The sequence below is a fragment of the Herpailurus yagouaroundi genome, unplaced genomic scaffold (assembly GCF_014898765.1).
Source record: "Herpailurus yagouaroundi ecotype Mexico unplaced genomic scaffold, PumYag 77, whole genome shotgun sequence".
Classification (NCBI taxonomy): Eukaryota; Metazoa; Chordata; class Mammalia; order Carnivora; family Felidae; genus Herpailurus; species Herpailurus yagouaroundi.
In genome coordinates, this window is record NW_024412388.1 from 72,119,655 (window position 1) to 72,138,749 (window position 19,095).

The 19,095-nt window shown below is 43.3% G+C and overlaps 2 protein-coding genes across 8 annotated transcripts in view; both read right to left on the bottom strand.

Moving 5' to 3' along the window:
* Positions 1-7,883, bottom strand: part of LPAR3 (lysophosphatidic acid receptor 3) — a 103,900-nt gene extending 96,017 nt beyond the window's left edge. Inside the window, exon 1 of the mRNA XM_040470818.1 lies at positions 7,653-7,883. The gene's annotated coding sequence lies outside the window, so the exon portion shown is untranslated. The remainder of the gene's footprint in view (positions 1-7,652) is intronic.
* Positions 7,884-8,911: 1,028 nt separating this feature from the next.
* Positions 8,912-19,095, bottom strand: part of MCOLN2 (mucolipin TRP cation channel 2) — a 57,728-nt gene continuing 47,544 nt past the window's right edge. For all 7 annotated transcript variants that reach the window (XM_040470813.1, XM_040470807.1, XM_040470809.1 and 4 more), the window contains 3 exons: positions 14,331-14,537; positions 12,190-12,311; positions 8,912-9,769 (listed from right to left, as the gene is read on the bottom strand). In XM_040470813.1, coding sequence (XP_040326747.1) covers positions 9,733-9,769; positions 12,190-12,311; positions 14,331-14,537 — 366 coding nt within the window. In that variant the 3' untranslated portion in view covers positions 8,912-9,732. The remainder of the gene's footprint in view (positions 9,770-12,189; positions 12,312-14,330; positions 14,538-19,095) is intronic.

Genomic DNA, 19,095 nt, shown 5'->3' on the forward strand with positions numbered 1-19,095 from the left:
GTTAGCTAAGATTCTAATTGTGGGCATATTGACTTTGATCCATTAGTCAGTATTAACATGCTGGCTTATGTAGAGGGAGTGGGAGCAAGGGGATGGTCAGTCTGCCAGCACACATTTTAAGCTCTATCAACTGAAAGACAGACAATAGTTCAAGAAGGACATACCCAGACATTTGAGACATCTCTATCAAGCTTTGGTTTTCATAATTCTTACACACACACACACGGCTTAAAATCTTAAGTTTCACCTCCATTCGCCAATGTGTCCAGTTTATCCTTTTCAAAGCTTGCTTACGTCCATTATCTCCTAGACATTACATCAACCTTATGAACTATTCAGCTCTAAAGTTGGGCTGCCTGGGTCTGTGTCCCAGCTCTGGTGTTTACTGTTATGTGACCTTGGACAAGTTACTTAACCTCTCTGTATTCTCAATTTTATTATCCCTGTGTTACAGATAAGGGTTCTGAGGCTTGGAGCAGCTTAACAAATTGTCTAAATCACTTGGCAATTTAGTATTAGAGCTGGGAATTTCTTTGGAGCTTTCAACTCCCCCTACAAAGATATAAGATTATTTTCCATTAGCACCAGCATTGTGTGAATTCAAGGAATGCTGCTTAACAAGGTGTTGTTTAAAAATAAAAGCCACATTTCTCATTAAGCAGGTTAAACTTAATTTTCTGCCGTTACATTCTATTCAGCAAGCATTATTTAGAAGGCAGGCAGCAAGAAGGGAAAATGGGAGAGGACTGTGGGGTCAGAAGCTCCAGATTTGAAGCCATGCTCTGCCCCCTACTCTGCGCTCAGTTTTCTCTTTGGTTTAATGGAAATCAGATACGTAAGTTGTTAAGTTTGCTGGAATGAGTAGTGATACTACATGTACATAGTAGGCATTCAACCAAATATAGCTTTTAAAGTACATACTATTTTTTGAACGCTTGCTACTCACCAGGAACCCTGCTGTGCACATGAAACACAGAGACACAGAAAGTTTTGTGCCTTTGGGGGCTCACTCTCCAGGAATTTGTAATGGTTCCTCACACAGCAAGGACACTAAGCCAGTTGTATAGACTGCAATTCTTTCCTTCTGAGTATGCTTTTAAGATTTTGTTCACGTCCTTAATTCTCTGAAAATTTTCATTTTCATGCAATAAATTCATCTGATTTTTCTTTTATGATTTACTGATAGCTTTAAACTCAGAAAGCCCTTCTCTGTTTCTTATATCAGATCAATATTCATCTATATTTTTTTCTAGTTCTTTTACAGGCTTAGTTTTTCACATTTAAATCTTTAATCCGTTTGGTATTTACTTGGCTATATGGTTGTAAGGTGCTGAATAATCATCTTTTTAAGACACATTCCTGATAATACTGGTTGATAACATTAGCTTATTTGGTTTGTGCCCATTTCTGTCTCAATAACTTACCCTCTGAGCTGCCTGCTGTGAACGTGAATTGCCACTCTTTGAAAAGGCCAGTGGGGAAGAAATGTTATTTCGTTCAGTTTTATCCCATTTGGTCGCTTCAAATTTAAGTCAGAACAATAAATGCCAATTCTTTTGTTTCAATCCTATAAATGAGGAGGCTTAAACAGAGTATTTTGTAGAACGGTTAAAGGTCAGGGCCCCCATAAGCCTAGAAAGTATGAGAGAGGTGACGTCATGTCAGTACCATACTAGCCACGGCCACTCACACCCAAGCTCCCCTCATCTGCCTGTCATCCCTTTCCCTTATGTTCATCTTTTCCAGGTGGACTATGGAACCATTTATGCCAGGGAAATAAAATTCTAGTAGAAGAATCATCACCGACCCACTCACCCCTTCCTCCGTCTGTTCCAGGAACAAGACCTGCTCAAGAAAGGACATGGGAAGCAATCTCCACATCAGTCTGGCTGGCAGCTCCAGTGCACCTTCCCCAGAGATCAGACTTGGGTTGGGTGGCCTCACTGTCCATGAATGTGGGCGTGGCAGTTTCCCCACAGTGCGTCCTGCTGGTCACCCAGGGTCACGGTGCTGGTGTGCATGGTCCTAAGACCATGGTTTGGCCTCTGAGCATATAGTCTGTGCCAGCTGCCCACTGTACCCCTTTGGGCATAGATCCATGATCAGCCTGCCAATCTTTGAGCGTTCTCCCTCACCACCGATGCCCAGCTGGGCTCCTCTGACTGTGTTGGGAGGTGAGAAGACTCTTAATGGGGTTTCCTACCATCCTGCTGCCTCACATATTCCACATAGTAAGGAAGTGTTACGAGTTTACCACCTGCAATAGTCACAGAGTTGGTTTACTGGAGTCAGAGCTTGCAAGGAGGTATCACTGGGGTTGGTCTTGGCATAAACCACTGACCTTCTCTGCAGGGCTCTGGAAGGAAACAGGCAGATCAGCCCCACGTGCACTCAGGCATTTATAGAACTCCATGCTTTCTTCATTTATGAGGTATGGGCCATGCCACCTTCCCTGCCCTGCCCGCCCCCCAACCCCCAGTCTCAGTCTACCCTGACCCAGGAACATTCCTCTAATATGACCACATTTCACTACCACCCCCCAAATCAAGGCAGTGGGGGTAGGCACAACACAGTCCTCTCTCTGAGCCTCTTAATCAGTTTACCTCCCCACCCCTGAACCCTTGACGTCCCCACACACTGCCCCTGCCTAAGAGAGTCATAAAGTCAAAGCACCTTCTAGCACTTACCTGTAAGACTGTCAATTTCAGGTAGCCACTTAGTTCTGAAACTTAGTGATCCCACACCCAAATCTTGATGGTGGTCATGGGTAGCGGGTAAGGAGGATGGATTCTTCATAAAGTCTCTGTGCAATCTGTAAGCTTCAGACTACAGATGTCAGTCTGGCTTTGTTAGTGGTTACACCCACACATCTTGCCACCTTTATAGACACAAACCATGGCCGGCCTTAAGGTCACAGTACTACAGTGTGTGTGTGTGTGTGTGTGTGTAGGGTAGGTGGAGCTGGATGATGCAGAAACAGAAAGTCTTGGATACGCTTCTTTTAAATATGTGGAAGGAGAAATGCCCATGTGATAGAAATATGCATTAAAGCCATTCAGCCTAATAAATGTATTTCTCTGTAGTAGGAGTTATGAAAAGAGACCTTCCCCCCTAAATGCATAGTCCAAAAGCATGAACTCACAAGAAAATGACAGGGTATTTAGCAGAAATGTCTTTTGAGAAAGAAAGAAAAAAAATACACACACACACAGATAAAACACATACGTGAGATCTGGTATATTCCTTAGCGACAGTTTTCACACAAATTCTTCTTTGTGTTTAATTACAGGGAAATGACATCACTGTTTTGTTGTTTTTATCTGGATGATTGCAGCAGTTTTGTAACTAATTTCCCTACTTATCTCACCCAACTCTAATCTATCCTTCGCAGTTCTGCCTTTTCTGGTCTTGTAGCTCCCCATGGTGCTCACAGTCCCTGTGGCCTTGCCTGTCACTTCTCGGTCTTGTCTTCTATTACTTTCCTCAGTACATGACCTACATTTTAACGGCCCCAAAACATTTTTCTTAACTGGCTTGCTTCTCCCTCAGATGTCCCTGCTTTTGTTCTATCACTGCTTTTATCCAGAAAGCCCTACCCCAATCCCACTCCCACCTTGGCCATCTGGTCAAGCACAATGTATTATTCAAGTCTCAGTTAACATCATCTAGTTCTCTTTAAGAGGCCTTAATTGATACTTCAGACAGGCAAGAACTTACTGCTATTCTGCTCTTATATAGCACTTGGGGTGCCCTTGTGCTATCCTTGCTTTGTATGTTATTGTCTCTCCCACTAGACACCAAACTTCTTGGGGCCAGAGACCATGGCATTCATTCCTTGCATCCTTAGTACCTAGCACAGTATTGGAAATCAACAAATACATGTGGAATGAATGGTCTTTAACAGCATCACCCTTTTCCATCTGCACATCATGTCATTATCTCCTTTCCCCAAATTAGCAGTGCTTATCACGTCCCTTGCTTAACTTGTCATTTAAGAAACTTTCATGCTTATTAGCCAAGTCTACCTCTCAAACCCCCCAGCTGGAGAAAATTAAATATTGATAACAGCTCCCTGATTTTCCCCCAAAGGCAACCAAGAGCTAAGACCCAACTCACTGTCCTGCTATCATAGATAACACGTGCAGGATGGCACAAACACAGGGTGCTAGGTCCAAATGGCATTATTAATACTCTCTCCTCTGGTAGACCCAGCATGGCAGGCTCACAAGTGAGGATGTAAATTCACTTTGTCAAAGCAAACATTCCTCTTGGGGGACATCGGCTCAACCTCGAGGAGAGAATAATGACCACAGCCCACAGGCAGCGGGGGATGAGTAATTTACTGCCGCTAGGCAATTAGTGTTGCTAGAAAAAAAAATTGCTTTCATTTAAAATTCTCTTTAAACCATATGTATCATGGCTCATGGGATAATTTATGTATCATTAGAAACTAAGAAACATACATCACCCTAATAAATTGTCTCTCCCATTCACCACAGCCAATAGCTCCCAGGGGTCTTTAAGAAGTCAGAGTTTTGCTGTCCTTGTTATACAAGATGGTGTGGAAATGTTTTATGTGACTAATTTAGCTTCTCATTCACTCCCTGGTTCTCTGGCAGAGACAGATAGCAAGAGAGACATTTGCCACCATTTTTACCCACTGGTTTGCAGCAGCATTTGCTGTAAATGAGCCCATGGTAGAACAGCCATAAGTTGTATTGTTTTCCCTAACAACTTGAACGTCTATTTTGAGATTTGGTCCATCTTGATGTCTTCCCAGTGCTAATATGTTATTTTCTCCAACACACAGCATGTTTAACAATCCTACAGCTTCTCATTCAAAGACAGGCCCTTCATTCTAACAGCAAATGGCTGCAAAGAGCTTGGAGGGAGCATCTGATTGCTTAGTATGTGGAGCAGGTCCCACGGGACTTTGCTGGGCAAGGTCACAGGACGTACGGTAACTGGGCAAACATAACTTGAGTTTAGAGGATGAACTACCCTGACTCTGTCAATGGAAAAACATGAAATGGAGATAAGAAAATGAGGCATGGGGAGAAAGGTGAGCAGCCCAGCATCCAACCCACCAATGAAACATGGAAACAACCTTGACCAACATCACCAACTACAGAAGTTTAATCTCCATCTTTGTGAGATAAGCAGTAGGCCAGGGCCACTCAGTCAGTTAAACATCTGACTCTTGGTTTTGGCTCAGGTCATGATCTCACGGTTTGTGAGATCGAGCCCCATGCAGAGCTCTGTGCTGGTGATTCAGCGCCTGTTTGGGATTCTGTCTTTCCCTCTCCACCTCTCCCCTGCTCGTGTGTGCTCTTGCACATGCTCTCTCTCTCAAAATGCATAAACTCAAAAAAAAAAAAAAATCACCACTCTAGGAATGCCTGGCTGTCTCCGTCATTAGAGTATCCAACTCTTGATCTCAGGGTTGTGAGTTCAAGATCCATGTTGGGTATGGAGCCTAGTTAAAAAAAAAAAAAAAAAAAGCTACTTTAGAGACTTCTGGGGAAGATGGTAGAGTGGAGGATCCTAAGCTCACCTCATCCCACAAATACAACTAGATTATCACTCACATCAGTGTAAAAGCCACTCCAACTCAGGTTCACTCTTTCCTTTTGTTAAATTTCAATTGTTTTATAAACTAAGTATGACACTGGGCTCCTAGCCTTTGTCTAAAAGGCCATGCTTTAATCACTGAGATCATCAATGAGTTACACTGTACTACCATGAGAATTTACTACATGACTTGGTGGGGGGGGCTGTTCGAAAAACATTAAGAATTGCAAGACTGTGAGGGCAAAGCATGAAGCCAGGTGTGGGGTCCTTTGTGAATGCATAGGTCACACAGCCACAAAGCTGCATAGCATGAGTATCAAGTATCTCAAGTGGAAGGAACGGGAAAGCAGAAGTGTTCAGCATTTGCTCCAACTCACTGCATCATGTTCCCTTTCCCATGCCTGTAGTTCACTGCCCTCGCTTAAGGGCCTAATGTCTGAACACCACGCTTGGGGGTTCATCTGTGAGGTCCTCAATCACTCTGTCCCGCAAGAGCTGCTTCATGTATGTTTTACAAGTAGTGTGAACTTCTGGACTTGGTAGAGAGACTCAGCGTTATGGGTGAGAGTCCAAACTTTAAGTGAGGAGGAGCAAAATAAAGTTTGCTCAACTTAATGAAAATAAAGGTGAAACTGATTAGTAGTAAAGTGAGGTTGAGTCATCCAAAGTTCCTGTGATAAGTGGCGGCCCCAGGTGAATTCTTCAGGGAACCAGAGTCGTATCTTTAAACATCACAGGTCTTCATACTGGCAGGAGCCATCCATGGCCGAGACCACAGTAGCAGTTCACCGAACATACTTCCCTAGTGACTCCGGGGCCCCTGACCATCAGTGACAGTGCTGGGCCACTTTTACAGGAGGCCCTCAGGCACTGGAAGGTGACTGGCTATTTGTCCCTAAGGTGAGAAGCTGGGGTGCTGTGCTTCTCCTCAACCTGAGATTCTGAGCGTAGGCCTCCCCACAGCCAAGGGGCCCTCCCACCCTTGGTATGATATGGGCCCTCAGCAGGGTTTGGGGGCAGTGACTGGAATCTCCTGAAGAGCTTCTCTGAAAAACCTTCTCTCACCCTTTTGCATCTGCCATCCCACGTCCTCCATGGTGGCCTAGAAGCAAGCTAGCCTATACTTCGCACCTTCTGAAAAATTTGGTTAGGGCAGTGGGCTCCTAGCAGAGGACAGAAGGGCTCGCTGAGAGTGAAGGCACTGGAGGTTTGTGACAGCTTGTGCATCTCAGTGACTTTAACCCTCCATCGGGACTGACAGCTTTGCCCCGGATGGAAGGGCATTTAGGTTGCTCATCTGCTCCGCTTCTGCACAACTGTGAGTTCTGACAGCTGCTGAATTGATCATTGCCTCTAGCACATGGCTGCATATGGGATATTTACACACTTAGAGCCCTAACTGGAACAAAGTCCACCAAAAGTGTATAGTAAGCTCACTACAAAATATTTTCCCGGCCAGCCCAGGTAAATAGATCTGTACATTTGTAGACTATGCTAGGAAAAGCTTCTTAAAGATCTACTATTTACCATGCACTCCCAAGTCATGCCGAGTTCTATACACTTCATATTTCACTCACTCGATCTGCACAGTCCCCATTTTACAGATGAGGAAACTGAAGCCCTGTATGATCCGTCCAAGGAGACTCAGTAGGAGAACAGGAGTCCAGGAAGAAGGGATGTAGACTAAATCTTTAATATTCCCTAGTCCCATGGAACCTACTTATAAACGTGACAGAAAAATCAAAAGGAAAGAACAGCTCAGGTTTCAATTCGATGCCAGGTCAATGCCAAGTTTGCCTGAGTTACCTGACTTATATGCGAATCCCACAGTTGAGGTGTATCATCATTTAGAAGCAGAAAGTAACTTGCCCAAGGCCACAAAGCTACAGGGTAAGCCTGGACTTTCACCTGAGTCTGTCCAGATGGCTCCCATGCCCATGCTCTTCTCTACCACCCAAGTCAACAAGCTCAGGGCTGTTGTCTCTGGCTTCGGGGGTGCACTGCAAGCCAACAGGGTACATCCTAGTAAGTTGGAGATCCCGGAATGAAACCAGCAAAACCAGAAAGAACATGTCTCCTACCTTTCACGGTGCACTCTCCAAGTAGAGGCCTAGGTAGAAGAGAAAATGGTTTGTCCCAGGTGTGTCCATTAAGCAGAGTTACGAGAACAACATTGTTCAAAAAAGCCCAAACAGATAATACAGTTGGTGAAATGACAATTGTTTACAATTAGTAAAAAGAGAGAAAACAATGTTTCCACAGATATAGGGTAACCTTGAGAAAGATTTTTCTCCCTGAAAGTGTTTTGTCCAGCTAGGGAGAAAAGAAATAAAAGGAAACATGAAAGCCAATAAAAGAAAATGCAAGCATGAAAGACCATCATTAATCTTCTATTCAAATGGTAGTCACAGCTGCAGATTACAGAAGGGCTTTAACAGCAATTCTATTCAGAGACAAACCAAATACTGGGGGTGTACTCAGAAGTAAGTAAGTGATTGGATTGCACACCTGATTCGGGAGTGTTGGGAATGACCCTAGAAGCGCCAGTTAAATAATCCTTAGTTTAAAAGATGAATATAACTCTTGACATTTTTTGGAAGAACTAAGATGGTCATTTTAGCAAAGTATTCTGTGTATAGACATGAGTCATTTATCTACAAGTTTTAATGGTATTAAGTGAATGATTTTCCTGGGCTAGGTTTGGTGCAGGCACATGAAGAAAATGTGGGAACAAGGGGAGAGAAAAGGGGTATGAGAAAGAAAATCTGGTAGGGGCTTGACAGGGAAGGGCAGGGAAAAAAGAGGGAGAGCATTGGGATGAGGGTTCTGCTTGATTCCAGTTCTGTTCCTCTCTAATAAATGTAAAATACAGGGGCGCCTGCGTGGCGCAGTCGGTTAAGCGGCCGACTTCAGCCAGGTCACGATCTCGCGGTCCGTGAGTTCGAGCCCCGCGTCGGGCTCTGGGCTGATGGCTCAGAGCCTGGAGCCTGTTTCCGATTCTGTGTCTCCCTCTCTCTCTGCCCCTCCCCCGTTCATGCTCTGTCTCTCTCTGTCCTAAAAATAAATAAACGTTGAAAAAAAAATTTTTTTAAAATAAAAATAAAATACAAAAGTACAAAATAAATCCATACATGGAGTAATCTTAATCTCAAGTTATTATCATAAATATTTATCGGATAACTTCTATATACTAACCCCTATATCTCCTTCATTGCTTTTAAGAAAGTAAGAAACCCCTTCCGGAGACCAGATAGGTCATAGAGATGTGATCTGAATTTTGCGCTAGGTAGATATTAAGAAATACTACATTAAAAAAAAAAAAAAAAAGCAGTAGCTCCACTTGTTGTGATAAAAATAAATTTATTTGGGAAAAAAAATACCATCTTTCCTTGCTTGACAAGGGCAAATTGCCACCATAGTGGAGTTCAGTTGTTAAAATGAGTGACCATTGCTACCCTTCACTTCCATGTCATGTATGTATAATCAACAAGCAGCACAAGCGACAAGGTGTACAAATGACTGTTTCCAGTTCATCCCACTGAACCAACCCACTGAACCCCGTGGTTCATCCCACCCTGCCAACAGTTGCTTCCTGTCCTGCTGGAAAACAAACAAACATAGGAAGACAGGCCAAGATGGTCTTTTTGTTGATTTAAGTGTGTTCTTTAATTGGCTTAATAGTTCTCCACCTTGCAATTTCTAACTGAGTGTTGGAACCAACTTCATTTCTGTACACACCATGAATTAACAAATGTCTTCTAATCCCAAATCACTTTTAAAACAAACCCTTACTGAATGATTAACATATCTCTTTCAATGCATGGCTTTAGGTGCCATAATTTTGGCACACTTTGAAATGTGATTTTTTTTTTTCCATCCCAACATTGTGATGTCATAAGTTAAAAGTTCAACGCAGAATTTCATTATCACTGCTCCATTGCACTAATGCCCAGTAGTTGACCGTGGTCTATGCTTCATCATCCAAGTTTATAAAAGGAACTTTGGAATTTCAGTTGTGTTCAACCAGCTAACAGTCCTCTTTCCTGCTCCACAATTAAATAAGTCAGTATTTTTGGAAGTGCTGGTCCGAGCTGTTTGGGGCCCTCTGCATTGTCACAGGGTAAAGAGGCCTGAAACTTGATTATCTTTAGCAGGAAGATTTTAGTTCATAAGTACCAAGTGGTCATCACTTCCTTTCCTGTATCAGAAAGGGGAAGGAGGAAAGAGAAAACAATGATTTCAGAATCTGTGGGATGGAATAGGAATACTCTGCAGTCAGGCATGCATAGGTTATAGACACATTGAGTTCGACATATAAGAAGAAGAAAAGTTAAGGAGGTCAATGTACATTATTTTTGGTTTGACTAGATGCTTTTGGCAATTCTGAGGAGTTGTCCATGTAAAAGGACCCTGCGTCTCCTTTCATTGACAAAGCAATGGCTTTGTCACACGACAACAACATATGGCTACAATTGGCTACTCAATGGCTACAACAGATTTTCCCCTTTGCTGCAGTGGAGAAGGGGAAAGCTTAATTCTATATTTGTCCAACCAGGTATAGCTTTCCAAAGAATCACATCACATGAGACGTGGTTTCAGAGGTCATCTGTTGTACTCTGATGGCACTGGAAGGACCAAGAGGTTAAGGAGAGATCATGGGACACATTTGGTAACCAGAAGGGTCCAAAACAGAAAGCCAGGTGTTCTGATGATCAGTCCAGAGACTCTGTCAACAATTTGAAGGAAAATCAGTCTATTGTGGTTGCTGGACCTGTTTGATTAAAAAAGTGACCCCCATCTGTGTTCTGCAGGAGACGGAGCTGTCAGTTGGGGGTGTCAGTGATAGGCACCAGAAAGGGGACCTAGACACCAATATTTGCGATGTCCTTACTCCCCACATTCCCTCAGTGAGGTCTCTCTCTAATATTTACTCTCCCTTTATGGCCTTCCTCAATTTCTACCATTCTTAGGTTCCTAACCTTTAAACACCTCCAGGTGTACTTTTTGATGGAGTCAAAGTCATCACTTATTCTCATGGCCCCAGGACCATCCATTTCCGGCATCAGTCCCGTGACCTTCGTTTACTCTCTGTAGGGTCCATCCCAATTGGCCTGGGGTCCAATCAGATCAAGCTTTGATCTGATTATTCAACTAAAACTTCTCCAGCTGACTTCACCCATGACCATCTTCGGTAACAACCACTTCTGTTTTTATTTTTGATAGCCTCTTTTTTCAAAACTTTCAACATTTTAGTTCTTCAGCTGACTTCCTTGGTAGACTCCCTCAGTCCACTGAATTCTTTCGTTTGTCATGATGAGCAGACCCTCCTGTGAAGCAGGCATCTTCTCAACAGCCCCTTGCATGCCATACAGTGGATCGTCTGCTGATATTGATTCTTCTTCTCAGTTCTCAGACCCAATCCGACCAAGACGTTTTCTAGTCCCTCCCTTAAACCTTTTGCTCATTCCATGTGGCTGCACAAGAAAACATTTAACATCCTCCTGTGGCTTTTGTGATGCACACCAAAGTCCAAAAATCAAATACCAAAAACTTTTCGGTTACTTTCCAGAATTCACAATTACATTCTCTAATGATGATTTTTTCTTTACAGTTAAATACACATTGGAAAAAACAACTTTGAGAGACTTTCCTTACATAAGGTGCCTCTTAGGAAGCCACTGCCTATTAAGAAAATTAATTTCCCTTTATCCCAGCTTCCATGGCAACAATTTAATGCTCTGAGAGGAAGAAATGTGATTTTAAAAAACTGAACTTTTCTCAGAAGACTTCATTTCATATTTACCAGACATTCTTTGGAAACGCTCACTCATATCATTTCAAATCCCAAGATGCGGTATGAATCGATTAACAGAAAATACATCCTGTGGTTTAAAGTAGCAATTATGTTCTTCCATCTCCCTTCAGGAATTTGATTTAGAGATTTCTTCTCGAAAAACATGGGTAGGGGATATTTTCAGTCAACAACCCCACCTGTGACTACAGAGGAAAATAAATAAGGGCACAATTAAGAAAACTATCCTCATGTGACCCCTATTTTAGTTCCCCAAACCACTAAGTGGATGCTTTGCCACTGAGGTGTAGACCATTTGCATAAGTGTCCTGCCGAATGCCAGCAAAGCACAGTTGGTCGATGTAGAGCTACTGATATGTGTTCCCAACCAAAGCTATGCACAGCCTCCTCTCAAGCAGGTTCTCTGCTCAGCTCAAGAAAGGTTATTTATACCAAATACTGTGGAAAGGGAAAGGCCATGGACATTCCTAGAGCTCCACTCCTAAAAATAAGAGTTTTGACCTCTTACTTTGGCCACCTCAGAGTTCACCTTCTTGACGTTAGTGGACATAACTCAGGCCTTCTCGTTAGGGTCTCATGATATGCCCTAGAGATTTCAACCGCGTCATGTAGCTTTCTACCCCATTTTGTAAGAAACAATTCATTTCTAAAGCCAGTTTCAGTGGGAGGAAAGAAAATGAAAGATGGATTATTTCCCACAATAAGCTGATCTCTGAGAATAGGGTAAACCTTGGAAGAACCCGTTGTTAAGGCCACAGAGAAGATCACCTCAGGAGCATGGAGACCTGATTAAACACAATACTGACCTCCTCAGGCAGCAGATGCAGGACAAGAAGGGTGAGGCCTCTTTCTGATACTTCTCTTTGCTACCACACTCCTTCAGGAATTCCTGAAGGTCCGTTTCAGGAAATCCATTCTGTTGGTATTTCTTTAAAAAGTACATAATGTTGTTACCTTATTTGCAGAGCATGAGAAATGGCTCCCTCTGTCAACACATCAAACCCACCTTTGCTAAAATAAAACTCTCCCACATTGCTAGCTCCGATCCAAGAACTGATATTAACAGTGAGGCATCAATCTGTCAGTCCCAGAAAGCTAAGCCAGGGCCACCATGGGAACGGAAAACAATCCAAAAACCCCAGAAAGAAAGCCATGGCTGGGCAAGGGAGGGGTGTGTTAATAAAGGGAATGAAGGAAATAGTCAAAAGTCTAAAATTTTAATGTTAAGACCAGATAAGACCTCCCCTTTCTCTCACTGCCAATGTAGAGCCCTCAGGGAAGTAAGCCCTATTTCCTCTACTTTTTATTTTATTTTTTAGTTTATTTATTTATTTATTTATTTTGAGAGACAGCACACGAGTGGGGTGGTGCGGAGAGGGAGAGGGAGAGACAGAATCCCAAGTAGGCTCAATGCTAACAGCACAGAGCCCGACACGGGTCTCAAACTCATGAACCACGAGATCACGACCTGGGCCGAGATCAAGAGTCCGACATTTAAACGACTGAGCCAGCCAGGTGCCCTATTTTCTCTACTTTTGTAGAAATTGGTCACTTAGTGGGGCAGAAGGCAGAGGGGTCTTCCCACTTACCTCATGCTTACTGAAGTCGCTGGGGCTTGGCCCGCTCACCGGGGCAGGGGCACTGCCGCGTCAAAGACAGGAACCCACAGGGCAGGAGTACGCAGTTCCTGTCTCCATGCCCAGCCCTGCTGCTACAGCCAAACAACCATTCCCATGGGAGCGCTCAGCTAGCCATACTCAGAGTGCTCAGAAGCATTTCCAATAGACTGTCCTCTTCCGAATTAGTCTGAGAAGGGCTTAGGAAGAGGACAAAATCCCAAGGCACTGACATGAACCCCTGGTCCTGAAACAGAATTTTCCAAGCACAACCATCTGCTGTGGAGGTGCGGCCACACTAGGCAGCACAGAGCTCACTTCAAGCTACAACTCAGTTAAACAGGTCCAGTTTGAAAGGACACAGAACCCACAGGACGGCTTCAGAAGCTAGGACGCTCAGCAGTCACAAAAGGCTCAGTTTTCATGATTTAAAGGAAATTCGCACCACACACATGGTTATGTCATGCCGTGTTAGCAGTGTGTCCATATCTGGACAGGCTGTCACAACAGCAGTCATCCCTCATCACTCAAACTTATTCAAAAGCTCAAGTTCCAGAACAGGCAGGTACACCTGTACCTGCCATTGCCAACACGGACAGCCCAACTATGTGATTTACCATGCTCGGCTCATCCCGACCCACTTCCTTTCTCTCTTCCAGCATACTTCTAAACCCACCCACCCTGGTCAGGGCAACAGGGACAATGCCCTAAATGTATACTTAAAATTAACTTCCAGGGGCACCTGGGTGGCTCAGTCAGTTAAGCTTCTGACTTCGGCTCAGGTCATGATCTCACGGTTCATGAGCCTGAGCCCTACATCGGGCTTTCTGCTGTCAGCACAGAGCCTGCTTCGGATCCTCTGTCCCCACCTCTGTGTGCCCCTCCCCCACTTGAACTCTCTCTGTATCTCTCTTCAAATAAGGAAATAAACTTTAAAAAATAAAATAAAATTGGGGCACCTGGGTGGCTCAGTCAGTTAAGCATCCGACTTCGGCTCAGGTCATGATTTCACAGTTGGTGAGTTCAAGCCCTGCATCAGGCTCTGTGCTGACAGCTCAGAGCTTGAAGCCTGCTTCAGATTCTATGTCTCCCTCGCTCTCTGCCCCTCCCCCACACATACTCTGTCTCTCTCTCTCTCTGTCTCAAAAATAAAACATTAAAAAAATAAAAATAAAAAATAAAATTAACTTCCAACACCTAAAAAGTTTCTTTTCCACAAAGTCTCAAAATCAAAATACTATTGTCCTATTTTAAGTAAAAAGTGTAGTATTTTCCTATGTTCCAATCCAGATAGAATTTGTAGTCATTTTTTGGCAGCAAAGATTACTTACCTTGATGGTATCATAAGAATCTGTAATAAGTGCAATGAACAGGCTGAGGATCATATATATAAAAAGACTGATGAAGGAATATAAATACAGGCGACTGAACAGCCACACCAAGATGCTCTTCTGCTGTATTTGAGCAAAGGTCGCAAACATGTCATCACCATTGACCAGAGAAAACAGACACTCAGCAACTGTGTTCAGATCTTCAAACTGTAGGGGGGGAAACCAGAAATTTTTAAGACGGAATATCCAAAAAAGCAGAGAAGCATCTAGTTAGCTTCTTTTGCTGATGCTGTTGTCACTATCATTAAGTGACATTCATTTTATTTTTTAAAATTTGTTTATTTAAGTTCAAGTTAGTTAACATACACTGTAGTATCGGTTTCAGGAGTAGAACCCAGTGATTCATCACTCACGTACAACACCCAGTGCTCATCCCAACAAGTGTCCTCCTTAATGCCCTTCACCCATTTAGCCCATCCCCCCAACCCAATCAACCCTCAGTTTATTCTCTGTATTTAAGAGTTTCTTATGGTTTGCCTCCCTCTTTTTATCTTATTTTTCCTTCCCTTCCCTTATGTTCATCTGTTTCGGTTCTTAAATTCCACATATGAGTGAAATCATATGATATCTGTCTTTCTCTGTTTTATTTCACTTAGCATAATGCACTCTAGTTCCATCCACGTTGTGCAAATAGAAAGATTTCATTCTTTTTGATTGCTGAGTAATGTTCTACTGTATATGTGTGTGTGTGTGTGTGTGTGTGTGTGTGTGTGTATACCACATCTTTATCCATTCATCAGTCAAGGGACATGTGAACTCTTTCCATAATTTGGCTATTGTTGATAGTGCTGCTATAAACACTGGGGTGCATGTGCTCCTTCAAATCAGCATTTTTGTATCTTTTAGATAAATACCCAGTAGTCAGTTGCTGGGTCATAGGGTAGTTCTATTTTTAATTTTTTCAGCAACCTCCATACTATTTTCCAGAGTAGCTGCACCAGTTTTCATTCCCACCCACAGTGCAAAAGGGTTCCTCCTCCTTGCCCACATCTGTTGTTGCCTGAGTTGTTACTTTTAGCCATCCTGCCAGGCATGAGGTGGTATCTCACCATGGTTTTGATTTGTATTTCCCTGATGATGAGTGATGTTGAGCATTTTTTCATGTGTCTGTTAGCCATCTGAATGTCTTCTTTGAAAGGTGTCTCTGCATGTCTTCTGCCCATCTCATTTCTTCACTTAATTTTTTGGGGTGGTTTTTTTTTTTTTTTTTTTTCTTTTTTGGTGTTGAGTTGGATAAGTCCTGTATAGATTTTGGATAACAACCCTTTATCCAATAACTAATTCATTTTCAAACATCTAGAATATACCACAATATGAAAACATTATTCAAAACTCTCCTCGACGCTTACAATCTTAGTATTTCTCTCACTTTTTTTTCCTTTGGACTTTTTATATACTTGTGGTCACATCATCTAAGAATTTTGGATATTGATTTTTTTTCTACTTAACATTTCTTGAGTTATTCACACTTAGAAAGCATTCTTTTTATGTAACAGGCCATTCCTTGGATGTCAAATTTGACTATTTCCTTGTCACTAGACATCCCAATAATATTTGTTATTATAAAGGACAATGTAATAAACATGTCCTAGCATAATGTTTTTTCCTATTATTGGTTCTAAGTGATGCATGTCTGCCAAACCACTTTCTGAAGGAACTGTGTACTCTACAACCAGCAAGATAGAAGTGGCTGGGACACGGCACGGGCTTGAGAAAGTTTTGCCACACGGAGTGTTTCACTGTAGCCTTTCCAACCACAGGTCCAGGTAATTATAGCACGTTAAAAACAAAGATCACCACAGTGGGAAAGTGTCAAAAGATGAAGGATCACAGCTCATGCCTTCGAAGGGCTCCCATGCTAATAGCGGACAGGCCAAGATACACAATGCCCTGTGGTAGAGCTGGGGTGGGCTGTGGAAGCAAAGCGGCCCTCAGAACTATGGCCCGCAGGCTGAGTAGTTCACCAATGAGAGGAGAAAGGGGAGCGTTTATCAGTGGACATAGGGGAAAACAGCGCTCTACTGGGAAGTGGCTGGAGTCACGCGGCAAGGGCAACCTTTGGTCCTCTACACACTTCAAACTCCTACAGGCCAACTTGCAACCAGTAAAAATACTCTACCCAGAAGAGTGACACAAGCTGGTCTGTGTTTGTTAAAGGTAACCACAGCCCACGGAAGATCTCCTAGAATGAGATGATAAGCCTAGGGGCAGGGAGGCCAGTGAGAGGTGAGTGCGGGAGCCGGGGGTTGCAAGGAACCCAGGGGAGACTGGAAAGAGAAGGAAACGAAGATGAAAGTAAGTCTGGGAAGAGACACCTAAGGGACTCAGTTTTAGATGAGGCGAGTCTGAGGAGCCAGCGAGAAATGCTGATATTAGGCAGTTAGTTGGAGGCATACACCTGGAGTCCAGGAGCTGAGCGTGTGCAGAGTGGAATTCCACCAGCAGGCCCTCCTGGCTTTAAGTGGTTAACAACCTATTGCCACAGTGACTAACAACAGCAGGTGCATAATAAACAAACATCTCTAGGGCCAGGGGGTTAAACATCAGTGGAATGTAAAAGCTTCTATCTAAAGAACAATAATGACCTAACAGGCAAAAGACAATACGGTTTTCAAAAACACAGATGGAACAAGTTAGTGTAGAGTTTTGAACCAAATTCTGTCCTTAGCATGAGAGGCACATGTCCACTGAGTCAGTTTGGCTCTAGGGACAGCCCAGTCCCTGATGAATGTTTGCAGGACACCTCGACTCAGAGGTCCAGGTACTACATCACATGCCACAAAGTAAACCCTCCCACCCCCTAACCCAGAAATTGTCCTTTCCCTCCAAATTCCCTATTTCTGTTAATGACTCCAGTCTCCTGCCAAAGAACAATTACGCCAAAACCATCAAATGCTTAAAACTGTGTTGAATTGATTAGTCTTCCCTTCTCTTCAATCTTCTAAGGTCTATGTGCGCCTATGATGTTTTTCTGATCCACTCTGATGTCAACACTTACACCCAGATTATTATGAAAACCTCCAAGCAAGTGGTCTTTACTCCAACCTCCTCATCCTGCAGTCCAGACTTCAGTAAAATCCAAGCTTCATAGACTATAGACTCCAGGTCATTTCGCTTGCTTAAGAATATACAAAGTTGGGCGCTTGGTCAGTTGAGCATCTGACTTCAGCTCAGGTCATGATCCCATGGTTCGCGTGTTCGAGCCCTGCGTTGGTCTCTGTGCTGCCAGCTCAGAGCCTGGAGCCGGTTTCGGATTCTGTGTCTCCCTCTCTCTCTGCCCCTCCCCCCCTCATGCTCTGTTTCCCTCTCAAAAATAAACAAACATAAAAAAACCAGGGGCACCTGGGTGGCTCAGTCAGTTGGGCATCCGACTTTGGCTCAGGTCATGATCTCGCAGTTCTTGAGTTCGAGCCCTGTGTCGGGCTCTGTGCTGCCAGCTCAGAGCCTGGAGCCTGCTTGGGATTCTCTGTCTCTCTGCCCCTCCCCTGCTCACGCTCTTTCTCTCTCAAAGATAAATAAACATTTAAAAAAATTGCTCAATTAAAAAAATAATAATCATATACAAAGTCAGGATGCAAAGTAAAAATCCAAACCAAGAAGGTTGGGATAAGTTTCTTCTTCACGTGGCCTCTTGCTCTCTCCTCATCGTCAATGTTAGCATCCTGTGTCTGTCTGCTCCCACACGCCAGGCCCACTTCTTTCTCTTTTCCTCACGGATGTGTCCTCTTCACCTGACGTGATGTCCTCCTCCACCTCCTTCTCCCCAGCCCCATCCCTGTATCCCACTAAGCCAATGTTGAAGGGCTATTTCAAAGTCTACTTCCAGACAGACTGCGCTGGCTGCTCTAGTCCCTTCCCTGTTCTCTGTATCAGTAAGAACCATGGAGTAAATTACTAGCTTGTCTCCTCATTGGTTTTATACACTTCTCCATGTCCCAACTAGATAACACACACCATGTCCTAACCTCCCTGCTCCATGTCCAAATCCACAGGGTAAAAGGGTAAAGCTTGTAACCAAGGGAGAGTAACAAATGTAGCCCAAACAAAGATCATGCCCGTGCCTTTACCGCATCAGCAACAATTCGGAGAAACTCTGAAGTTGCTCTCCACAAAGATCTGGAGGGAATATTCACTTGAGCAAACCACTGAACAATATGCAGATTATCTAACAGTAAGATGGGCAGTTCTCAGAGTCAATATTTTCCATCCCTACCACCATCCTTAAGACAATGAAATTAAACCTGGTTTCTATAGACATGAATTACAACTCTGCCAGCACCATTAATAATTCTTTTGGAATCTAGTCAATTCCTTTCTTTAGTTTCAAGAACCCGTAACAGTCTGTGCTTCAGGTTCCAAAGCTGCAAATAGTTGTTGGGTACATTCTCAAATTCATTCCTTAGTCTCTTGTGTCTCTTGTGCGGTTACTTAGTATCAGCCTAGATATGATATCTGCTTCAATATGAATGTTATTCACAACCATTGTATCTCCCTCTCCTCTATGCGCATGAGATGTATTTTAGCCCACCAAACATTTAAAGGAGAACCAATAAAATAAATGGTACACATCCTGCCATTTTGTACCTGGAGAAGTGGCTGTGAACCACACTCGGTTTCAGTGGCCAAAATCCATAGAAATGAACTTAAATAATATCCAAGGTAAGGAGAATAAGATCCTAATGTGCTTCCAGTCTAGGACTACATT